This window comes from Neoarius graeffei, chromosome 20, assembly GCF_027579695.1.
Source record: "Neoarius graeffei isolate fNeoGra1 chromosome 20, fNeoGra1.pri, whole genome shotgun sequence".
Lineage (NCBI taxonomy): Eukaryota > Metazoa > Chordata > Actinopteri > Siluriformes > Ariidae > Neoarius > Neoarius graeffei.
In genome coordinates this window covers 58,585,886-58,608,223 of record NC_083588.1, presented here as the reverse complement: position 1 = coordinate 58,608,223, position 22,338 = coordinate 58,585,886, and the positions used below count along the sequence as shown (strand labels likewise).

At 42.4% G+C, this 22,338-nt stretch overlaps 1 protein-coding gene across 2 annotated transcripts; it reads right to left on the bottom strand.

Annotated features, from left to right (window-relative positions):
* Positions 1 to 758: 758 nt before the first annotated feature.
* Positions 759 to 20,451, bottom strand: mlx (MAX dimerization protein MLX). Of its 2 annotated transcripts, none has more exons than XM_060902067.1 (8): positions 20,385 to 20,451; positions 18,118 to 18,154; positions 17,888 to 17,977; positions 15,954 to 16,057; positions 15,638 to 15,740; positions 15,177 to 15,276; positions 7,361 to 7,562; positions 759 to 1,124 (listed from the first exon to the last, which is right to left on the bottom strand). In XM_060902067.1, exons 1-8 carry the CDS (start codon positions 20,424 to 20,426, stop codon positions 1,068 to 1,070), a joined length of 735 nt encoding a protein of 244 aa, XP_060758050.1. In that variant the 5' UTR covers positions 20,427 to 20,451; the 3' UTR covers positions 759 to 1,067. The 2 variants fall into 2 exon arrangements, with proteins under 2 accessions (XP_060758050.1, XP_060758051.1); XM_060902068.1 differs by having other exon boundaries at positions 18,118 to 18,151; positions 20,385 to 20,433.
* Positions 20,452 to 22,338: the final 1,887 nt, after the last annotated feature.

Below are 22,338 nucleotides of genomic sequence, written 5' to 3'. Positions count from 1 at the left end.
GGAGTGATGAGACCAAGATAAATGTTTTTGGAACTGATGGCTTCAAAACTGTATGGCATCGCAAAGGTGAGGAATACAAAGAAAAATGCTTGGTGCCTACAGTGAAACATGGTGGTGGCAGTGTCCTTATGTGGGGCTGCAGGAGTGCTGCTGGTGTCGGGGAGCTGCATTTCATCGATGGCATCATGAATTCACAGACGTATTGCTCTATACTGAAAGAGAAGATGCTACCATCACTCCGTGCCCTTGGTCGTCGTGCACTTTTCCAACATGACTAAACACACATCTAAGGCCACTGTTGGATTTCTGAAGAAGAACAGGGTGAAAGTGATTCAGTGGCCAAGTACCGTATGTCTCCTGATCTGAACCCAATCGAACACCTCTGGGGAATTCTGAAGAGACAAGTTGAGCATCACTCTCCATCCAACATCCAGCCACTAAAAGAGGTCGTTGTTGAAGAATGGAAAAAGATTGATGTTGCAAAATGTCTCCAACTTGTTCATTCCATGCCTAGAAGATTTGGTGCTGTCATTAAAAATCATGGAGGCCATACAAAGTACTAGATGTAGTAGTTTTTGTTGTGGGGTGTACTCATTTTCGCACCACCCTAATTTGAGTAAAACTGAAAAATGTGTAATTTAAGTTATATTATTAACCTTACTTTCACGTTATAAGTTAAACAGATGTTGTATTAAACTTTGTCTTGTCAACATTTTGGAAATTGTTTGTGTTCATTGAGATATTGTTTAAAATGTTACTTTTCAAAGGGGGTGGACTCGTTTACGCTCAGCACAGTGTATCTGCCTTATACAGAGGCTTAAATTCTCCGGATTTCAGCCCCAATTACACTTAGGCTAACACTTTAACTACTTACACTGGAGGAAACCAAGGCGGCTCAGCATGTATCAAATGTCGCATTGTGTGACAGGCACTTGAGGCCCTGTAATAACAACCACCAACAACAATAACAACAATAATAATCTGTGCCTTTGGTAGTGTTGGTAAAAGTACAGCAACCTGAAGTCTCTGAACTCCACATCCTGAGTGTAAGAAAGATCTCCAGCACATTAATACAGCTGGCCATTCAGCTGCCTCAGGACACCCACCACGAACTCCCTCAGCGTCTGTGGAACGAACACACACACACGGTGAAGAAATCAACACAACAGTAAAACGTTGGCTTCATGGCTCTGGGATAAAGGGCATTCTCATACTTGGCATTTTCTGAATATTTGAGTCCGAGTTTTGCTTTCGTTTGGACAGATTTTCTTTGGGATCATCACTCGTGATTTAACTCTTTACCCTTTAAAGCAGTTGCTCCAGCCACCCTTGTATATGTTCAAAATAATAGCAGTCCCTCAACAGTAGCAAGATAAATCACTGTTTTTGTTAAAATTTCAACCTTTACACCGCAAGCAAGTTTCTGGAGGGGATAGTAAAGGTATAGAAAACCAACAGACCCAACAGGCCTGCCGTGCATGCTACTGATTCTGTGAAATTGAATGATTAGCTGAAAGGGGTGTGTTCAATTAGGGAGGGCATTGATTTTGTGAAAAAAAAAAAAAAGGTGTTAACAGGTGGTCCTTATTTAAGGATCAAGGCAACTGACATTGCATATGCTGGCTGTCCTGCATTGGTCCTGAAAAACCAAGTAAAATGGGTCGTTCAAGACACTGTTCTGATGAAGAGCGGCTTTTAATCAAGAAACGGATAAAAGAGGGGAAAACCTACAAAGAAGTGCAGAAACTTATAGGCTGTTCAGCTAAAATGATATCGAACGCTTTAAAATGGCAGCCAATACCAGAAAGACGAGGAAGAAAAAGAAAAACAACTTCTTGAATGGATCGGAGAATAACCAAACTGGCAAAGGCTCAGCCGATGATCAGCTTCCAGGAGGATCAAAGAAGATCTGTGAGTACTGGTACAATCAGACGACGTCTATGTGAAGCCAATCTACCAGCAAGAAGCCCCCGCAAAGTCCCATTGTTAAAGAAAAGACACGTGCTGAAGCGGCTACAATTTGCCAAAGAACACATCGACTGGCCTGAAAAGAAATGGCGTAATATTTTGTGGACGGATGAAAGTAAGATTGTTCTTTTTGGGTCTAAGGGTCATAGACAGTTTGTCAGACGTCCTGCAAACACAGAATTCAAGCCACAGTACACAGTGAAGACTGTTAAGCATGGTGGTGCAAGCATCAGGATATGGGGATGTTTTTTATACTACGGTGTTGGTCCTATTTACCGCATACCAGGGATCATGGATCAGTTTGAGTACATCAGGATACTGGAAGAAGTCATGTTGCCATATGCTGAAGAGGAAATGCCTTTGAAGTGGGTGTTTCAACAAGACAATGACCCCAAACACACCAGCAAGCGAGCAAAATCATGGTTCCAGACAAACAGCATCCAACTAATGGAGTGGCCAGCACAATCCCCGGACCTCAATCCCATAGAAAACTTGTGGGCTGACATAAAAAATGCTGTTCATGAGGCAAAAGCAAGAAATGCAGAGGAATTGTGGAACGTAGTACAATTGACCTGAGCTGCAATACCTGTTGACCGTTGCCAGAAGTTGGTCGACTCCATGCACCACAGATGCGAAGCAGTTATCAGAAACCATGGTTATGCAACAAAATATTAGTTTAGGATACTCAGCAAAGTTGAATTTTCAAGAATTTCTTAGTTTGCCTGGTACATTTTTGAGTTTCCAAAGAAAGATGTCAACACTGCTATTTTTTTGAACATTACATTTCTTGACTTTCTGTGAAATATTATGAAATGTAATTACTTTTTCCAATTTTCTTGCTTTGAAATAGAATGTGCAGTATGCCCAATGCATTTGTGTTCATTAAAGTACAATTTATTTGAAGAATTTTGACATTTACTCGCCTTTTTAAAGACACTGCTATTATTTTGAGCACAACTGTTCACCCTTAGAACATACAAGAAAAAAAAAAGTCTAAAGACAAGGTTTTGTTCATATCAGTTTTCTCCTTCATACATTTTTGAAAAAAAGAGGGCAGGACACAATACAAAAATCACTCAAAGTTATGTTTCAACATTCACCAACTCACAGGGCGTGTGTGAAAACCAATCTTCACATTTTATATGAAGAATTCATGTCAAATGGCGTACAATAAATGATTACTGCAACTTTACAAAGATGCTTTATATAACGTTCAATTATCTTTTCAAAATTCATACATTTTATCATAAATATTCACCTGGGATACCTGTAAAAAAAAAAAACATATGTAGAGGCAAATTCAGAGTCGTCAAATGTCGTCATTATGGTGCATGCACGCCGGCGTCATGTGTCGTCATTATGGGACATACACAGGGTCGTCATTAAGGGGTAAAGAGTTAAGAAACAGCGTTTTTTTTTTAATGCAGGTCACCATGCGAAGGAGGAGCAGATCTCGCTTATATTTAACAATCATTCCACGAAATCGAGCCGTACATGAGCCGATAGCCGACGAGGCACGTAGCACCAAGGTACGACAAGATTGAGTGGAATAACTGTTTTATTCTATCCACATTTCACTGGATTTTGAGAAACAGCAGGTTTTTTTTTTGCAAATTCGATATATAAAAACTTCAGACAAAACGTCCGACAAAATAATTTCTGCTTAGGCGGACTTATTAACCTATCGATGGCGGCACGAATTGATTTTAGTGCTGTTTTTGTTGTAGAAAGTGCCGTCTTGCTGTCATGCAGAGGTATAGAATAACTTTAGACATTTATTTAATTCTTTCTTGGACATTTCAGTTCTGTAAATTTCAAACTTCTTTGAGCTTTTGAACCAGTCTTAAAAAAAAAAAACAATTTTAATGCTTAGAGATGAAGAAAGTAAACAAACTGGCGAAATGACAGGAGCAACTTGTGAAAAATGCGATAATTCTTGGGGGGGAGGGGAGATATGTTCTTACCATCAAATACTTCCTTTTCATATTTTATTGCTTTTTTAATTATTTTTTGGGGCTTTGTTTTCGAGTAGAGTTTTTATTTCTTCCTCGGTTGGTTCAGCAACACGCTCCGCCCTTTTGTTTTTCTCTACTCACGGTACATGAGCTGATATCCTAGTAGTAAAAGTAGCCAATCGGAATGCGTGACTGGTCATATTCAGTGACTGTGGATGGAATATATATATGCTATTTCCCAGCTGGGAGGTCCGTATGGTGAAATACCGTGACCGAGGTCTTGAAAGTACTGAGTGAGGCCCTCTGGGCCGAGGTCTAAGGTATTAGGCAGAGACCCGTCCACCCGTAAATTTGACGGGCAATTGCCGATTTCAACGGGCAAGTATACACACAGACGGATACTGAAACGGACGATAATGCCGAAAATTTTCGCACATGAATACTCCCACATGTCATCCGATAAATCCAGTTATGTTCCGCCCACACACGGACTGGCCATCGGGAGTAGCGGGAGTTTTCCCGGTGGGCTGGTGGTTCAGCGTGGGCCGGCGGAGAAAAAAAAAAAAAAAAAAAAACAGTTGCGCGCTGGCCTTTAATATGATAAGCAATGTTAACAGTTTCTTTAACAAACTGTTAACATTGCTTATTACAGTTGCGCGCTGGCCTTTAATATGATAAGCAATGTTAACAGTTTGTTAAAGAAACTTAACATTGCTTATCATATTAAAGGCCAGCGCGCAACTGTTGTTTTTTTTTTTTTTTTTCTCCGCTGGCCCACACTGAACCACCGGCCCACTGGGAAAACTCCCGCTACTCCCGATGGCCAGTCCGTGTGTGGTTCCGCCATCATTTACAAATCGTAAGAAACACAGTTTAATACGAAAAATACTGAAAACTTGAAATGAAAAATCAGAATAGTTCATCGTTTCCGCCATTTTGGCCCGCACTGAATCTTGTAACATGCGGACTGAATAAATCGCGAATTCTGATTGGTCGAAAATTGCCAAACACCCTGCGTTGTAGTTTCCTCTTTCTTGGCGGGAGAACCGCATTTTTTTTTTGCTGACTCACTCTTCTGGATCAAGATGAATCCCAACAAACGCCCCAATTGAATGTGACAAAAACTGATTCGTTTTTCCACAAAAAGACAGAAAAGGTATGTGTGATACATTGATTAACAAGGGGGGTTCATTGGGGTATGGTAAAATAGAATACTGTTGGTTTTTTTTTTTTATTAAATACTGTAACTAGATCAAAAGATTATATACAATTCATTGTTGTTTATTTTCTTTTCACTTTTGTTACCAAATCAAACACCATACATACATCTGATACATTCAGGAGTGAAACTGAAAAAAAATACAAAGTAAAAATATGCAATATTTTTGATCAAAAATTACACGCCATTTCACCCTGAAAATGTCCTAGAATGCAGGAAATGAAGTCTAAATTTCAAAAATTTTCTGGGGGGGCATGCCCCCAGACCCCCCTAGAGGGACTTCGCGCCTGCGGCGCTCGTCTTCGCACCTGCGGCGCTTATCAGGATTATATAAAATATTATTTTTGACTGGTAAATTTCTTTTTCTGCCTAATACCCTACCGAGGTCAGTATTCAAGGCCGAGGTCACGGTATTTCACCATACGGACCGACCTTAAGCTGGTAAATATATATTTAATTTTTTTCTTTACCAAATTCTAACAGAAAACGAGAGCGCCCGAAAGGGAAAACCGAGCCGAGCCGCCATTTTGAATCCTCATTCACGGCTGTAATGCAAATTGCTTCCTCCTCGGTATACAAGTGCACTTCCATGGCAGGAAAACAACTACATTTTGCTGCCTATGCAGTCCCCTATTTAAACAAAATTGAGTCATTCAGGATTCAGCCATGTTTTTGCTCGGCGTTAGCAACAGTTACAGGTTTTTAACTTTCTCCTGAAATGTTTTCTTTTATTTCTTCTTCCTCAGGGTAGTAAAACTTGCTTTCACTGTGAAGACTGTCATTATCGCTATTCATGCTGTAAAATTAATGCTATTCTCCTGAGAAACGCTGGCAAAAATGTAAGATTTTTGATAATCTTATAAATAAATCTTATTTAAAAAAAATGTTGACAAAAAAATGCTACTATGTTTTTTGTTGTTGTGAATGAGCGAGTCGCCAGAGGTCCGTAACCGGGGTCTGTATCGTAGGCTACGGACCCGCTCGCAAGCCAATCAGAGCGTAGGATTTGATGGAAACCGCACCGCAAAAAAAAATAAAATTAGATGATATTTCTCCGGCACTCGGCGTTTGTGTTTTTTTTCTCTCCCATAATGCTCTCAGTGCAAGCACTCACATCTCAAAAGGTGAACTAATTACAGTACTCCAGATCTATTAAAGTCTGGTTTCATGCATCAGTAAGTTGTTCAGTCTCCTCCTCTAATCGTACTAACCCTTAAAACAGGAAGTAACAATACCAGATGAACCAATCACGTTCCTTGGAATGTGACCCAGAGCCACACCTGATTGCCTCTGTTCCACTCCTGGGCTCACGTGTGAAAATGCCCCAAGTGCGTCTCCAACTTGACTAATTTCTGGTCAACCTTTTCTATGAGCGGATAAGTTCAATAAGGGCTGAAACGGTCATCTATATACTGGCCACTTTATTAGGAACACCCATCCATCCATCCGCTGTTCGATGCAGTTCTCTAAATCAGCCGATCCCTCGACAGCAGCACCATCATGCAGATACAAATCAAGAGCTTCAGTTAATGTTCACTTTATTCATTCAAACATTTCACTGTGACATGGGTGTTGGTTTGAGTGTTTCAGAAATTGCTGCTCTCCCGGGGTTTTCTCACACACAACAGTCTCAAGAGTTTACACAGAATGGTGCGAGAAAGCACTGAGGTGAGTGAGAGACAGTTCTGTGGGTGGAAACAAACGCCTTGTTGATAAGAGGTCAGAGGGGAAAATGCAGATCGGTTCAAGCTTTTTTTTTTTGCCAGGAAGGGTATAGCAACTCTTTACAGCCGTGGTGAGCAGAAAAGCAACAGCAGACGACCACATTGGGTTCCAGTCCTGCAGCTAAGAACAGGAATCTTAGAACCAAAGTCTTTTCCACGCCATGTGGTGCATTAGGCGGCGCCGATCTCCGTTTCCATAGCCCTCGGCCTCTCACATAGCTAGGGTTACAGTGAGGGGCGGGTCCTCTGGTAAGCACGAGAGTTTGACTCTCCGCTCGCATCTGTATTGCAGCGTGCCTTGCCAGACGGCAGTAGGTACCATTTTTATGATGGTCTTTTGGTATGACCCGACCGTGAGTAGAACTCGCGATCTCCCAATCGAGAGGCGGACACGTTAACCACAAGGCCAACTCGCGGTGAATCTTAGAATCAAGTTCCTATTAAAGCGGCCAGTGAGCGTATAAGGTGTATGTGTGTGTGTCAGGGTGTGTAACCTGCGGTTTGCAGTGTTCCTCGATCCAGCTGAAGACGCAGGCCGAGAGCTCCTGGAAGCTGCTGACAGACACCGAGGTGATGAACGACTGGAACAGAGAATCCATGATGTTCTGAAACACGCTGAACTTCACCTGATCGGACACCTGCTCGCTGCCCTGCTGAGGGTTGTTCTGGTGAGCCTTGACGATCTGCTCGTAGTTCCTGTACAACACACAGAACTGACAGTTCATGTACACACAAGGATGAGCAAACATTTAGAAAAAAAAAATCAGAATGAAAAGGAGATGCACATGAAAATTGGTTCTTTTGAACTCTTATGAAAGCTGGTGCTTTTGTTATAGACAGCCGTGCAGAAATGACGGATCCGTTCTGCCCCTCACGTCTGTCAGTACACAGCAGGATGCCGCTGATAAAGCAGGTCTCGGGGTGTGCGTCTTGTTCTCGTCCTGCGTGTTATTTCTCCACCGTTAGCCAAGCCATCACTTAATCCGCTTGCTTTATAGTGTACGATTTTCAGCCCGGATTTTAGCCGTTGCAGGCGTAATTGTACAACACAGGAAAATCTTTGGTCGGGAGTCGAGATGTGATGTGATGAGATGATTACGAAGTTCTTCCAGAAAAATTTTGATTAAAAATCTCTGATGCTCATCTCACAAATCCACTGATCGAACGCGTCAAGTGTATTTACCAGTATGACAATGGGAGACTATTTCTAGCAGACGCTCTTATCCAAAGTGACGTACAACACACCCAGAGCAGCCTGAGGAGCAGTTCGGGGTGGGGGTGGGGTTAGGTGCCTTGCTCAAGGGCATTTCGGCCATTCCTGCTGGTCCAGGTAATCAAACCGATGACCTTTAGGTCCCAAAGCCGCTTCTCTAACCATTAGGCCGTGGCTTTTCAGTCTAAGAGCCCCAAACCAAAGTGCTGCACTGTTTGGCAGAATGTACAGTGGTGCTTGAAAGTTTGTGAACTCTTTAGAATTTTCGATATTTCTGCATAAATATGACCTAAAACATCATCAGATTTTCACACAAGTCCTAAAAGTAGATAAAGAGAACCCAGTTAAACAAATGAGACAAAAATATTATACTTGGTCATTTATTTATTGAGGAAAATGATCCAAAATTACATATCTGTGAGTGGCAAAAGTATGTGAACCTCTAGGATTAGCAGTTAATTTGAAGGTGAAATTAGAGTTAGGTGTTTTCAATCAATGGGATGACAATCAGGTGTGAGTGGGCACCCTGTTTTATTTAAAGAACAGGGATCTATCAAAGTCTGATCTTCACAACACATGTTTGTGGAAGTGTATCATGGCACGAACAAAGGAGATTTCTGAGGACCTCAGAAAAAGCGTTGTTGATGCTCATCAGGCTGGAAAAGGTTACAAACCATCTCTAAAGAGTTTGGACTCCACTAATCCACAGTCAGACAGATTGTGTACAAATGGAGGAAATTCAAGACCATTGTTACCCTCCCCAGGAGTGGTCGACCAACAAAGATCACTCCAAGAGAAAGGCGTGTAATAGTTGGCGAGGTCACAGAGGACCCCAGGGTAACTTCTAAGCAACTGAAGGCCTCGCTCACATTAATCAATGTTAATGTTCATGAGTCCACCATCAGGAGAGCACTGAACAACAATGGTGTGCATGGCAGGGTTGCAAGGAGAAAGCCACTGCTCTCCAAAAAGAACATTGCTGCTCATCTGCAGTTTGCTAAAGATCATGTGGACAAGCCAGAAGGCTATTGGAAAAATGTTTTGTGGACGGATGAGACCAAAATAGAACTTTTTGGTTTAAATGAGAAGCATTATGTTTGGAGAAAGGAAAACACTGCATTCCAGCATAAGAACCTTATCCCATCTGTGAAACGTGGTGACGGTAGTGTCATGGTTTGGGCCTGTTTTGCTGCATCTGGACCAGGACGGCTTGCCATCATTGATGGAACAATGAATTCTGAATTATACCAGCGAATTCTAAAGGAAAAATGTCAGGACATCTGTCCATGAACTGAATCTCAAGAGAAGGTGGGTCATGCAACAAGACAACGACCCTAAGCACACAAGTTGTTCTACCAAAGAATGGTTAAAGAAGAATATAGTTAATGTTTTGGAATGGCCAAGTCAAAGTCCTGACCTTAATCCAATGGAAATGTTGTGGAAGGACCTGAAGCGAGCAGTTCATGTGAGGAAACCCACCAACATCCCAGAGTTGAAGCTGTTCTGTACGGAGGAACGGGCTAAAATTCCTCCAAGCCGGTGTGCAGGACTGATCAACAGTTACCGGAAATGTTTAGTTGCATTTATTGCTGCACAAGGGGGTCACACCAGATACTGAAAGCAAAGGTTCACGTACTTTTGCCACTCACAGATATGTAATATTGGATCATTTTCCTCAATAAATAAATGACCAAGTATAATATTTTTGTCTCATTTGTTTAACTGGGTTCTCTTTATCTGCTTTTAGGGCTGGTGTGAAAATCTGATGATGTTTTCGGTCATATTTATCAAGGGTCGACCGATACGGGTTTTTTAATGGCCGATGCCGATACCGATTTTTTTCTCATCACCATTGGCCGATATGGACTGCCGATTTTCTTAAGTCGATATTTTGGACCAATATGGGTAAAAAATGTTTAAAAAAATTTTTTGTAATTATATACTATAAAAAATTATTTTAAAAAATTATATATTATACTTATACTATACCCTTTCATCACACCATAACATGAATAATAGGAAAATAACCATTATGTCTGAAGCACATTGAGCAACTAATTGTTCAAGTGTCTGCTTAATACAGTATTATATTCACTTAAAAATTAATACATATTAAACTGTCAAAACGACGAGGGATATTATTTATAAATCCCTACACACGACGGGGGGATATTACAAATTCCTACGCACCTTGAGGGAACAGTATACCGTTATTACACATAAACTAACATGGCAAGTTACTTATGGAGTGTATTTGGGTGTTTATTCTGTGTAATTGTTTGCACAATCTCAATACATCGGTTCTGCTCTATGTTCCAATAATGACGGGGCGACACCACTTCCGCGTGTAGTCTTAAAGGAGGGAACAGAGCCATCTATGCGGCCCTGGGAGGGGAATAGTCGACGAATAAGTACAAAGAGGTGTCCTAATTCTAAGAAAGGCCTGAAGTTCAACGTGTCTGCCACCCAGTGGAAAGGGGTTTAAGCAAGATTTTTCACTCTATTCAACGTGATGGCTTACTTTTTTCAATACCACGAGCTGTCACAATTCGGCAACTTTGGCGGGTAGAGCATTAAATGCGCACATCAGATTTCCGTTTTTTTCCGACCCACTCAATAACTTAACTTAATAAACTTCCAGGCACATGTAATAAAGAGAACATAAAATTTGGTGGTTTCAAACAATATTTTAAAAGCATTAGAGGCTCTGAAAGTTTAAAACTTACCGTGGCTGTAGCTTTCGGGGCTGTGCACTTCACTATCAGAGGGGGGTGACGCGACAGCGTGCATCGCGGGTCTTCTGGCAACACAGAGCTGGCCTTGGAATCCAAGGCTTGGATGCCGGTCTGTAAATGACGCGCGGGGAGGTGCGCGGATCGGCCAAACCACATGCGAATCGGCCGATGCACTTAAAAAACGCAAATATCGGCCCGATACATCGGCCGGCCGATGTATCGGTCGACCCTTGATATTTATGCAGAAATATAGAAAATTCTAAAGGGTTCACAAACTTTCAAGCACCACTGTAGTCTTCAGTTTTCGGTCTTGGATTTCCATCGTATAATCCGACATGGAGAACACATTAGATTATCACGCAGTCTGTTACAGAATTGTCAATTCTGGTGGTGTAAAAAAAACCCTCACCGAATCAGCAGAAATTCTCTCTTTTGAAATTACAAACTTCGAAATAAAATCCACCCAGAGCTTCATTTCATCATTGTGAACTTCGGTCATTTTACTTGTGTTCTAGTTCTTGTTGGGAAGAAGCCATGGCCTAATGGATAGAGACACAGCTTTGGGACCAAAAAGCTGCAGGTTCAATTCCCTGGTCCAGCAGGAATGGCTAAAGTGCCCTTGAGCAAGGCAGCTAACCCCCACCTGGGTACGCTGTATGTCGCTCTGGATAAGAGCGCCTGCTAAATGCATCATGTTATCCTCATCCACTCAACTGCCTTCCCCCCCCCTTTTTCTTCTTCTCCCCCTTTGAAGCAATGTGATGTTCAGTGATGGCTTACCAAATCCAGGTCACAACAAAACAGTGAGCTGCGACGCCAAAACTCACACACCAGAGCAATGAATCCTCGCGAAACCATCCGTATAGAGACATTAATATTAAACAGGTGTAAAACAATATGTGTGGCAGCCAAGAAAAACCCATTACATTCAGTTCCCTAAAATCCCTGAATCTGAAGAACGCTGATCTACACTGACTTGCCAATTTTATTAATAAAAGATTTAATACAGAGTCTTTAGGTACTAACCGTCATCATTGTACTTCCAGCCAATCAGAACGCACTTTTTTTTTTTTAAATCGGTCGTATCAAGAGGTACTTTGATTATTTTTATGATTATCATGATAAAGCACAGTCTCTTCTTTTCTTTCCTCTTCTGACTAAACTACACTACCGTTCAAAAGTTTGGGGTCACTTTGAAATGTCCTTATTTTTGAAAGAAAAGCACTGTTCTTTTCAATGAAGATCACTTTAAACTAATCAGAAATCCACTCTATACATTGCTAATGTGGTAAATGACTATTCTAGCTGCAAATGTCGTCTGGTTTTTGGTGCAATATCTCCATAGGTGTATAGAGGCCCATTTCCAGCAACTCTCACTCCAGTGTTCTAATGGTACAATGTGTTTGCTCATTGCCTCAGAAGGCTAATGGAGGATTAGAAAACCCTTGTACAATCATGTTAGCACAGCTGAAAACAGTTGAGCTCTTTAGAGAAGCTATAAAACTGACCTTCCTTTGAGCAGATTGAATTTCTGGAGCATCACATTTGTGGGGTCGATTAAATGCTCAAAATGGCCAGAAAAATGTCTCGACTATATTTTCTATTCATTTTACAACTTATGGTGGTAAATAAAAGTGTGACTTTTCATGGAAAACACAAAATTGTCTGGGTGACCCCAAACTTTTGAACGGTAGTGTACTTCCTTAAGCCTCGGTCACAACCGGCCGTACGTGTTCCTACGGCCGGTCTACGTGCAAAAAACGCAAGAAACGCACGGAGGGCGCGCGTGTGATGTGCTGATTTTCGAGCCGCAGACCGGCCGCAGAGGTTCTTTGTCACGTCAAACAAACTCTACGGGCACTTACGTTTTTTTTCAGGTTGCAAGACAAACTTACAGCCAACGTGCGTCTTTCTCCATGAATAAAAAAAAAACGCAGCGATTTGGGAAACGCTAAAAATCGCACGGCCAAAAAATCGTACGTCCGGTTGTGACCTAGGCTTTAAACCAGGGATGAGAGTGGGTCCTGATGAAAAAAAGCAGAAAATCTGTAAAATTTCCTGAGGGTGCCGAAGGCGCCCGAAGTAGTAAGGGGGGTCCAGGGGGACACCCCCCATGAAATTTTTTTCAAAATGAGACCTTACACACCCTATTTCCTGCAATCTGAGCTGTAGTTAATTAAAACACCTGATGCCTATTTTCATCTCATCTCATTATCTCTAGCCGCTTTATCCTTCTACAGGGTCGCAGGCAAGCTGGAGCCTATCCGAGCTAAGTACGGGCGAAAGGTAGGGTACACCCTAGACAAGTCGCCAGGTCATCACAGGGCTGACACATAGACACAGACAACCATTCACACTCACATTCACACCTACGCTCAATTTAGAGTCGCCAGTTAACCTAACCTGCATGTCTTTGGACTGTGGGGGAAACCGGAGCACCCGGAGGAAACCCACGCAGACACGGGGAGAACATGCAAACTCCGCACAGAAAGGCCCTCGCCGGCCACGGGGCTCGAACCCGGACCTTCTTGCTGTGAGGCGACAGCGCTAACCACTACACCACCGTGCTGCCGCCTATTTTCATACTTATTGAAATAAAAACACTATTATATAGAACAATATGTATCAAAATTCAGAATAATATCTACATTTTATGGGGACTGGTTATTACTCATTGTCAACATCACTTGTTTTTCTAAAAAATGTCCATTAAAATTCATAGTTATTTACAGTTCCATTAATAATTCAAATTTTCATATATTCAATATATTGAATTAAATAAAAACATTTATATATCTTATCGAGACTGACCTTTTCCTAATGTCCACATTACTTGTATATGATTTCTTCACAATGTCTATTTAAACTTTAAAGTTATAGTTATCAACACTGTCAGCTATAATTCAAATTATCATATATGTATTCAATGTATTGAATCAAACAAATGCATATTTTATGGAGACTGTCTTTATCTTATTGTCCACATCACTTGTATGTTTTCTTCAAAAGCAAGAGCAAGTGTCTGTTCACACTTTTTACAGTTCAAGTTGTTTACAGTTCCCAGTTATTTTTGAAACAAATTTTCATTAGATCATTTAGAATTTAGAGGAGGCCCCGGGGAAGACCCAGGACACGCTGGAGGGACTATGTCTCTCAGCTGGCCTGGGAACGCCTCGGTGTTCTTCCCGAGGAGCTGGCCGAGGTGTCTGGGGAAAGGGAAGTTTGGGCTTCCATGCTTAGACTGCTGCCTCCGCGACCCGGTCCCGGATAAAGCGGAAGACGACGAGACGAGACATTTAGAATTCTTCTTCAGCTTCTTGGCCAAAGCCAAAAGCTCATCAGTCCTCTCTTTTTTCCTTTTTCTTTCATTAGCCCGCTCCTCCTGTGTTTGGCTCTCTTCTACTCTCTCTCTCTCTCTCTCTCTCTCTCTCACACTCCTCTCTTGCTTTGCTAAACTTGTTTTTTATACCAGGATCAATTTCATGTACCTTCGCTTCATCTCGCTTGTCAATAGTATTCGGCATCTTGAGAAAACACGCCGATTACGAGGAGCGTATTTTTGATATGCAGCTCACGAACATGTGTAAGTTTTGATAAAAGAAAACGGCTGTGGGCATCTTTGTAGAAAGACTGTTTTGATTGGCTATTATGGTCTTGACATCGATGTTTTGACCAATAACAATGCAGATAACACGAATTTTACATCACATTCAACGAGATTAAACGAGACTAAAGATGGCGACTTACAAATAATGTGTAAACATCGTTGGAGTTAATTCAGTTTGAACAACAGACATCCCAAGACTCCCGGAAGTCTCCTGCATACTGATAGAGGCTCCCTGATGCCCGCAAATTGGATAATATCTCCCGGAATCTAGAGCAAGCGAGCAAGAGCGTGCACGCGAAACATTAATGTCTGCATCGCGCATATGACGGAGAGCGAAAGAGACTGCGCGTGTGCCTGTTCATGTAGTGCATGCTAGACAAACAGCATCCTGATTGGTTTACAGACATCCCAACCTGCAGAAACTCAAACCCCCCCCACCGATGGGGGAAAAATTCGTGCGGCATGACTTTTTTATAATCGGGGGGGGGTCACGACACCTCCCTGAAATGAGTTTCTGCAGGTTGGGATGTCTGGAACAACATGAAGGAACATACCCCAACCCCCCTCAATTAATAAAAAAAAAAATTTCTCAACGGATTTGGCATAATATAAAAAAAGGTTGTTTTTTTACTCAGAAAAAGCGGAAATCTGCCGAAAAGCGGAAAACTCTCATCCCTGTTAAACGCTCTAAAAGCGCTTCTTGTCGCACGTGACCCCTTTACCTTTGGCCTTCCACTTTTTGGAACTTGACTCACGTTTTCATAATCTTCAGCGCCATCACTTCCTTCCTTAACATGGACACTTCCTCTTCTTGCTTCTTCTTCTCTTTGTGAAGAAACTGAATGTAGTCTATGGCTGCAAACACACACACACAAAATCTTTACACTTGGCAATTTGTTAAACCTCCATTTCCACACCACCAGATTTGATACGAATACAATACAAGGAGCAGCACTTGGTGTCAGCGTTTCCATGGCAACAACTGAGTAGATCTTGTCTGAACACGAAACCCTGCTTTGACATGTGACCCGGATCTTGGGTTTCCTCACCATCATGAATGATGAAAGAAGCAACCTGGTGAAAGTTCTTCCGTTCGTCAGATTATCTGCTCTTTTTTTTCTACAACTAACTTCAAGCTCGATCCTTGATTTCCTTTTTTTTCCTCCTCTGATCATGCTATCGATCGAATCGTTTGTCCGTTGTGTGAGACTCTTACTTTTCTGCAGCACCGTGGCTTTGCTGATTTTCTGCGCAGCCATGGCGAACTCAGACTGCTGCTGGCAGGTGGGTACGATGGACTGCAGGTCGTCGTAGCCTTTCTATACGTAGGTGTGTGTTTATGAAAAAAAAAAAAATGAACTAGTCATGATCTGTACAGAAAACTGGAAATGAAAAACACTGAGTACACAATGAACAAAGTAATAAACTCGTGATCTAATTAAATTGAAGCACAAGAGGTGCCAATACTTTTCAGTCCTCACCCTTGTCATATTCAGCTTGTCTGTTCTGCTATCGTTCTTGCCATGTCTTACCTTAATGGCGTCTCTGCGTTTCTGCTCAGCCTGTGTGTGCGCTTGTCTCCGGCGGTCTTTATACGAGTCCTTGGTCTCGTGTTTGTAGTCGCTGTCTTCATCATCTGAGACAAATTAACACTTGGATCAATACTTTGTTGATCCTGTAAGAGAATTTGCCTTGGAAAGAGCGTTACACAGAAGCAGCGAAGAAGGCAAACATACAACAATCAAACACAATCACAGGTTATAGACGTCACACTGGAGCGGGAGTACAGTAATGACTCCGGGCCTGAGGTCACTGGTGAGTTAATCTGAGCACTTGGCCTTTAGTTCACTGAATTCCAGAGCGGATCACATGCGTCTGTAAGGTTGTGTAAAATTCCTGTTTTAGATTTTCTTACTTTGGAATCATCTTTCCTTTCTTTGTTTAACTTAGAAAGGGAAAAAGAGAGAGAAAAAAAAAAAAAGAGCACAGCAGTGAATGCAGAGGTGAATCCCTCCTGCAGTGAGACTGACAGACACTCAGAGGCCACGCCTCCTTTAGTGGGCGTGACAAAGAGGTATGCAGATTTTTCCCATCAGGAACAAAGGCCACACCTCTTTCGTTCCAAGCACAAAGGACATGCCGCCTTTATGCTGACTGACAGGCAGAGAGGCCCCACCTCTTGTACTGGGAGTGACAGAGGGACCACACCTCCTTCAGTGGGAGTGAAAAGCACAGGTGCTACACCTTCAGTGGAATAAACAAAACCCCTCCTTCTATCAGGTACAAAAGCCACGCCTCTTACACTATCAGTCACTCACAAAGGCCACACCTTCACTTAGACTGGTACAGAGACCACGCCTCTTACACTGTCAGCTGGTTATTTACAAAGGCCACACCTCCTTCACTCAGACTGGTACAGAGACCACGCCTCTTACACTGTCACTCACAAAGGCCACACCTTCACTCAGACTGGTACAGAGACCACGCCTCTTACACCATCAGTCAGTCATTCACAAAGGCCACGCCTACTTCACTCAGACTGGTACAGAGACCACGCCTCTTACACCGTCAGTCAGTCATTCACAAAGGCCACGCCTCCTTCACTCAGACTGGTACAGAAACCACGCCTCTTACACCATCAGTCAGTCATTCACAAAGGCCACGCCTACTTCACTCAGACTGATACAGAGACCACACCTCTTACACCGTCAGTCAGTCATTCACAAAGGCCACGCCTCCTTCACTCAGACTGGTACAGAAACCACGCCTCTTACACCGTCAGTCAGTCATTCACAAAGGCCACACCTACTTCACTCAGACTGGTACAGAGACCACGCCTCTTACACCATCAGTCAGTCATTCACAAAGGCCACGCCTCCTTCACTCTGACTGGTACAGAGACCACGCCTCTTACATTGTCAGTCAGTCATTCACAAAGGCCACACCTTCACTCTGACTGGTACAGAGACCACGCCTCTTACACGGTCAGTCAGTCATTCACAAAGGCCACACCTTCACTCTGACTGGTACAGAGACCACGCCTCTTACACGGTCAGTCAGTCATTCACAAAGGCCACGCCTCCTTCACTCAGACTGGTACAGAGACAACACCTCTTACACCATCAGTCAGTCATTCACAAAGGCCACGCCTCCTTCACTCAGACTGGTACAGAGACCACACCTCTTACACGGTCAGTCAGTCATTCACAAAGGCCACGCCTCCTTCACTCAGACTGGTACAGAGACCACGCCTCTTACACCAGTCAGTCAGTCATTCACAAAGGCCACGCCTCCTTCACTCTGACTGGTACAGAGACCACGCCTCTTACACTTTGTCAGGTGCCATAACTAGATCTCTATTTAATACATGCTCTTAAATATATAAATCCTCTTTGGACATCATCTGCGCTCAGACTCGATTATACTGAAGTGAATAATGAGCTGAGAGTAAGACTGTAATCATCACCTGTATTGGGCACCGAGGACGCGCTAGTGGAGCCGATACTGTTGGCTCTGGAGACCACCGAACCCTTACGGGCACTTTCTGCAAAGAAACCTGTCAAAGAGAACCCAATAATACAAAATAATGCACCAAAGTTTAACCCACATTACAAATAAACATCAAAAGGCAAAAATATTGTCGTGTGTTTGTTTTAATAAACCACAAAATAATTAGAAATGGATTTTCATACTTACTGTGGTCAAAGCCGTCGCTAAAAGTGCTGTCAGTCTGCTGAGCCATGGTGAGGAGACGCGAAGCACATCGATCAAGGAATAAAGGGAAAAAAAAAATCAGATCAGCTCAAATAAAAATGAGAATGCAGGACAGAGACATGCGCAGGTACTGACCACTCAACACACACTTGGCTAACACATCCTGCTTTTATTCCTCTGCATCTAGGACACAGATACCCCCTACTGTGAGAGGAGCTCAAAAAAACTAACCATCAGCGTCCGCCGTCTTTTCACTTTTAACACTGACGTGGGTGATGCGAAACGTCATGTGTGTTTTATTAATAAACATGTAGCTGAGCTACACAGACTCGAGAGTTTAACAGATCACTGGACAGAAGGGACAAATGGATAGACAGATGGTATGAGAGAGAGGAGAGAGAAAGAGAGAGGTCAGACAGGGGATGGATAGTAAGAGAAACGGCAAGACAGACACAGATCAGCTCTATTCACTTATACAGGTTGTATATGTACAGGACGAGAGCAGCAGACAGACAGCAGGTATACGGACAAATAACTAGACAGTCAGACAGGTAAACATACAGACAAGTATACATAAACAGACTGACATTTCAAGACACAGGTGGAAAAACAAAGACAGTGAGACAGATGGACACATTAAGAGGGTTAGACAGGTGGACATATTGACAGATAGGTAAACAAAGATGAATAGACAAACAGGTGGAAAGACAGACAGACAGGTGGACGGATGGACAGAGACAAGAGAAGACAGGTGCGGACAGACGAGGAGACAGGTGGACACAGACAGACAAGTGGACACAGACAGACAGATGACACAGACAGACGGATACAGACAAGTGAACACAGACAAGTGAACACAGACAGACGGATACAGACAGACACAGACAAGTGAAAACAGACAGACGGATACAAACACAAAAAGACAAGAGGACGGACAGGTGGACACAGACGGATGGACAGACAAACGGACACAGGTGGACAGACAAGAGGAGACAGGTGGACACAAACAGACATAAGTGAACACAGACACAAGTGAACACAGACGCAGACAAGTGAACACAGACAGACGGACACAGACAAGTGAACACAGACAGACAGATACAGACAAGTGAACACAGAGACAGATACAGACAAGTGAACACAGAGACAGATACAGACAAGTGAACACAGAGACAGATACAGACAGACACAGACAAGTGAACACAGACAGACGGATATGGACAAGTGAACACAGACAGACGGATACAGACAGAGACACAGACAGACGGATATGGACAAGTGAACACAGACAGACGGATACAGACAGAGACGCAGACAAGTGAACACAGACAGACGGATACAAACACAAACAGACGAGGATGGACAGGTGGACACAGACGGATGGACAGACAAGTGGAAACAGGTGGACAGACAAGAGGAGACAGGTGGACACAAACAGACAAGTGAACACAGACAGATGGACACAGACAAGTGGATGGATAGACAGATACAGACAGACACAGACAAGTGAACACAGACAAGAGGACGGACAGATGGACACAGACGGCCAGACAGACAAAAGGAGACAGGTGGACAGACAGAGACAAGTGAATGCAGACAGACAGGCAGAGTCAGTCAGATGGGCTGACACAGACAGGTGGACATATTCACAGATAGATACACAGTCAAACAAGTAGACAGACAGAAACGGACAGGTGAATACACAGACAGACAGGTAAACAAAGAACTGCACCAAAGGATGGACAGACACGCATCTTGAGAGATAGATAGATAGATAGATAGATAGATAGATAGATAGAGTCTATATGAGTCTGGTGGAAAATAGGTGTGGGGAGTGCAGGTGTGGGGAGGGCGGATGAGGGGAGTGAATTTCCCCTTTGTGAAGAATGTTACTGTTACACAAACATGGAGTGATGAATGTAAACCTGTAGCTGTTATTATAAATAACTCCAGAATAAAGACTTTAAAACCTGCCTAAAGAGAGACAACATGGTGTTTCCACCGGAAACTCTTCACTCACACAGTGTTCACACTCAATCACTAACTGTGTCTTTAGCTTTAGCGGATCATGCTGCTGTTTAGCCAAACAGCTAATTTTACATCTTTGCTAACGTAAATGTCACTAAAGTTAATAAACATTGGCTTCTGGCGTGTTTTTATTATTAAATTCACGTTTAAAACCCCCTCAATTGTATCATTTCACAAAACAAAACATTAAATTACTATAAAATGTACTACATGTTGCCTACTTTATGCCACGGATCCTCCGGAGAAGCGCTCTGTTCCGTCATTTTGGAGTAAACATGGATTGAGTGCCAATCGGATATAAAGAGCACTACGTAGGGCGCACTAGTCAGGAACTCTACACCTAAGGTAGCGCGCGTATAAAGGCAGTATGTAATTATATGGGATGCACCCATACTACAGCGAAAAACAGTCTTGGGAATCAGTCACAAGATGCGATCTGGCAACGCGCGCCCTCTATAGGTGACAAATTGTTATGACGTTTAAATTGGGGTTGCCAGATTGAACGAAATGACTGAATCATATTATAAAACCCCATTGTGCACTTTTCTGTGAGTTAAAAACAAAAACAAACAAAAAAAACCCACCAATCTGACCAGTCATCTTGTTTTTTTTTTTCAAGCAACATCTCAGTCTCGTTGTACAGTAATTTATCTCAGTAATTATTGTTTTGGTAGTGTACATGAAGCTACAAAAGAGTTAAAATAAAAATTTTAACATCAAAGTGTACATCTAATGATGGTTGATGAATTTATTCTATTTATTAAATTTTCTTGGGTTATATGTATTTATTTTCTGGATAACTGTGATACTTATTTTAATCTAGTTTTTAAATAGGCATTAATTATTGTTTATAATTTGCAATTTATTTATTTAGCCATTTTCATGTTATTTTATTTGCCTATTTTTTGCCTGTATTTTATTTATTATACTGCTATAAGTGTAACAAACATGAAACAAAGTTCTTTCTTTCTTTCTTTCATATTATTTTATTTGCCTATTATTTTTTACCTTTCTGCCATATAAGTGTAATACAATAACTTTTATTATTATTATTTCTTGATTGATAATTATTTATTTAGCCATTTTTCATATTATTCACCCAATTTTAATCTTCCTGCTATATACATCTCTTACATAATCATTCTTTTCTTTCTCATCTCATCATCTCTAGCTGCTTTATCCTGTCCTACAGGGTCGCAGGCAAGCTGGAGCCTATCCCAGCTGACTACGGGCGAAAGGCGAGGTACACCCTGGACAAGTCGCCAGGTCATCACAGGGCTGACACATAGACACAGACAACCATTCACACTCACATTCACACCTACGCTCAATTTAGAGTCACCAGTTAACCTAACCTGCATGTCTTTGGACTGTGGGGGAAACCGGAGCACCTGGAGGAAACCCACGCGGACACTGAGAGAACATGCAAACTCCACACAGAAAGGCCCTCGCCGGCCGCTGGGTTTGAACCCGGACCTTCTTGCTGTGAGGCGACAGCGCTAACCACTACACCACCGTGCTGCCCTTTCTTTTCTTTCTATTCTTATTAATTTATTTGTTTGTTTGCGTGTTCATTCAACATAACATTACAACCCAATCCCTGTGGATTAAACTCATTTTAATCTCATCTCATCTCATTATCTGTAGCCGCTTTATCCTGTTCTACAGGGTCGCAGGCAAGCTGGAGCCTATCCCAGCTGACTACGGGCGAAAGGCAGGGTACACCCTGGACAAGTCACCAGGTCATTACAGGGCTGACACATAGATAACCATTCACACTCACATTCACACCTACGGTCAATTTAGAGTCACCAGTTAACCTAACCTGCATGTCTTTGGACCGTGGGGGAAACCGGAGCACCCGGAGGAAACCCACGTGGACACGGGGAGAACATGCAAACTCTGCACAGAAAGGCCCTCGCCAGCCGCTGGGTTCGAACCCGGACCTTCTTGCTGTGAGGAGACAGCGCTAACCACTACACCACCGTGCCACCCTTTCTTTTCTTTTCTTTCCTTTCTATTCTTATTAATTTATTTGTTTGTTTGTGTGTTCATTCAACATAACATTACAACCCAATCCCTGTAGATTAAACTCATTTTAATCTGTGAACCTAAAATCACCTTTTCGGTTTATCCGGCAACCCTGAATCCTGCTTCTGCTGTCTTGAATATTTT

Coding starts and splice junctions, on each gene's coding strand:
- mlx (XM_060902067.1), bottom strand. CDS start 20,426: ATGACGGAACAGAGCGCTTCTCCGGAGGATCCGTGGCATAAA. Junction 15,277..15,637: donor AGCCACGGTGCTGCAGAAAA/GTAAGAGTCTCA, acceptor GTGTGTTTGCAG/CCATAGACTACATTCAGTTT. Junction 1,125..7,360: donor AGGAACACTGCAAACCGCAG/GTTACACACCCT, acceptor TTCGTTCCACAG/ACGCTGAGGGAGTTCGTGGT.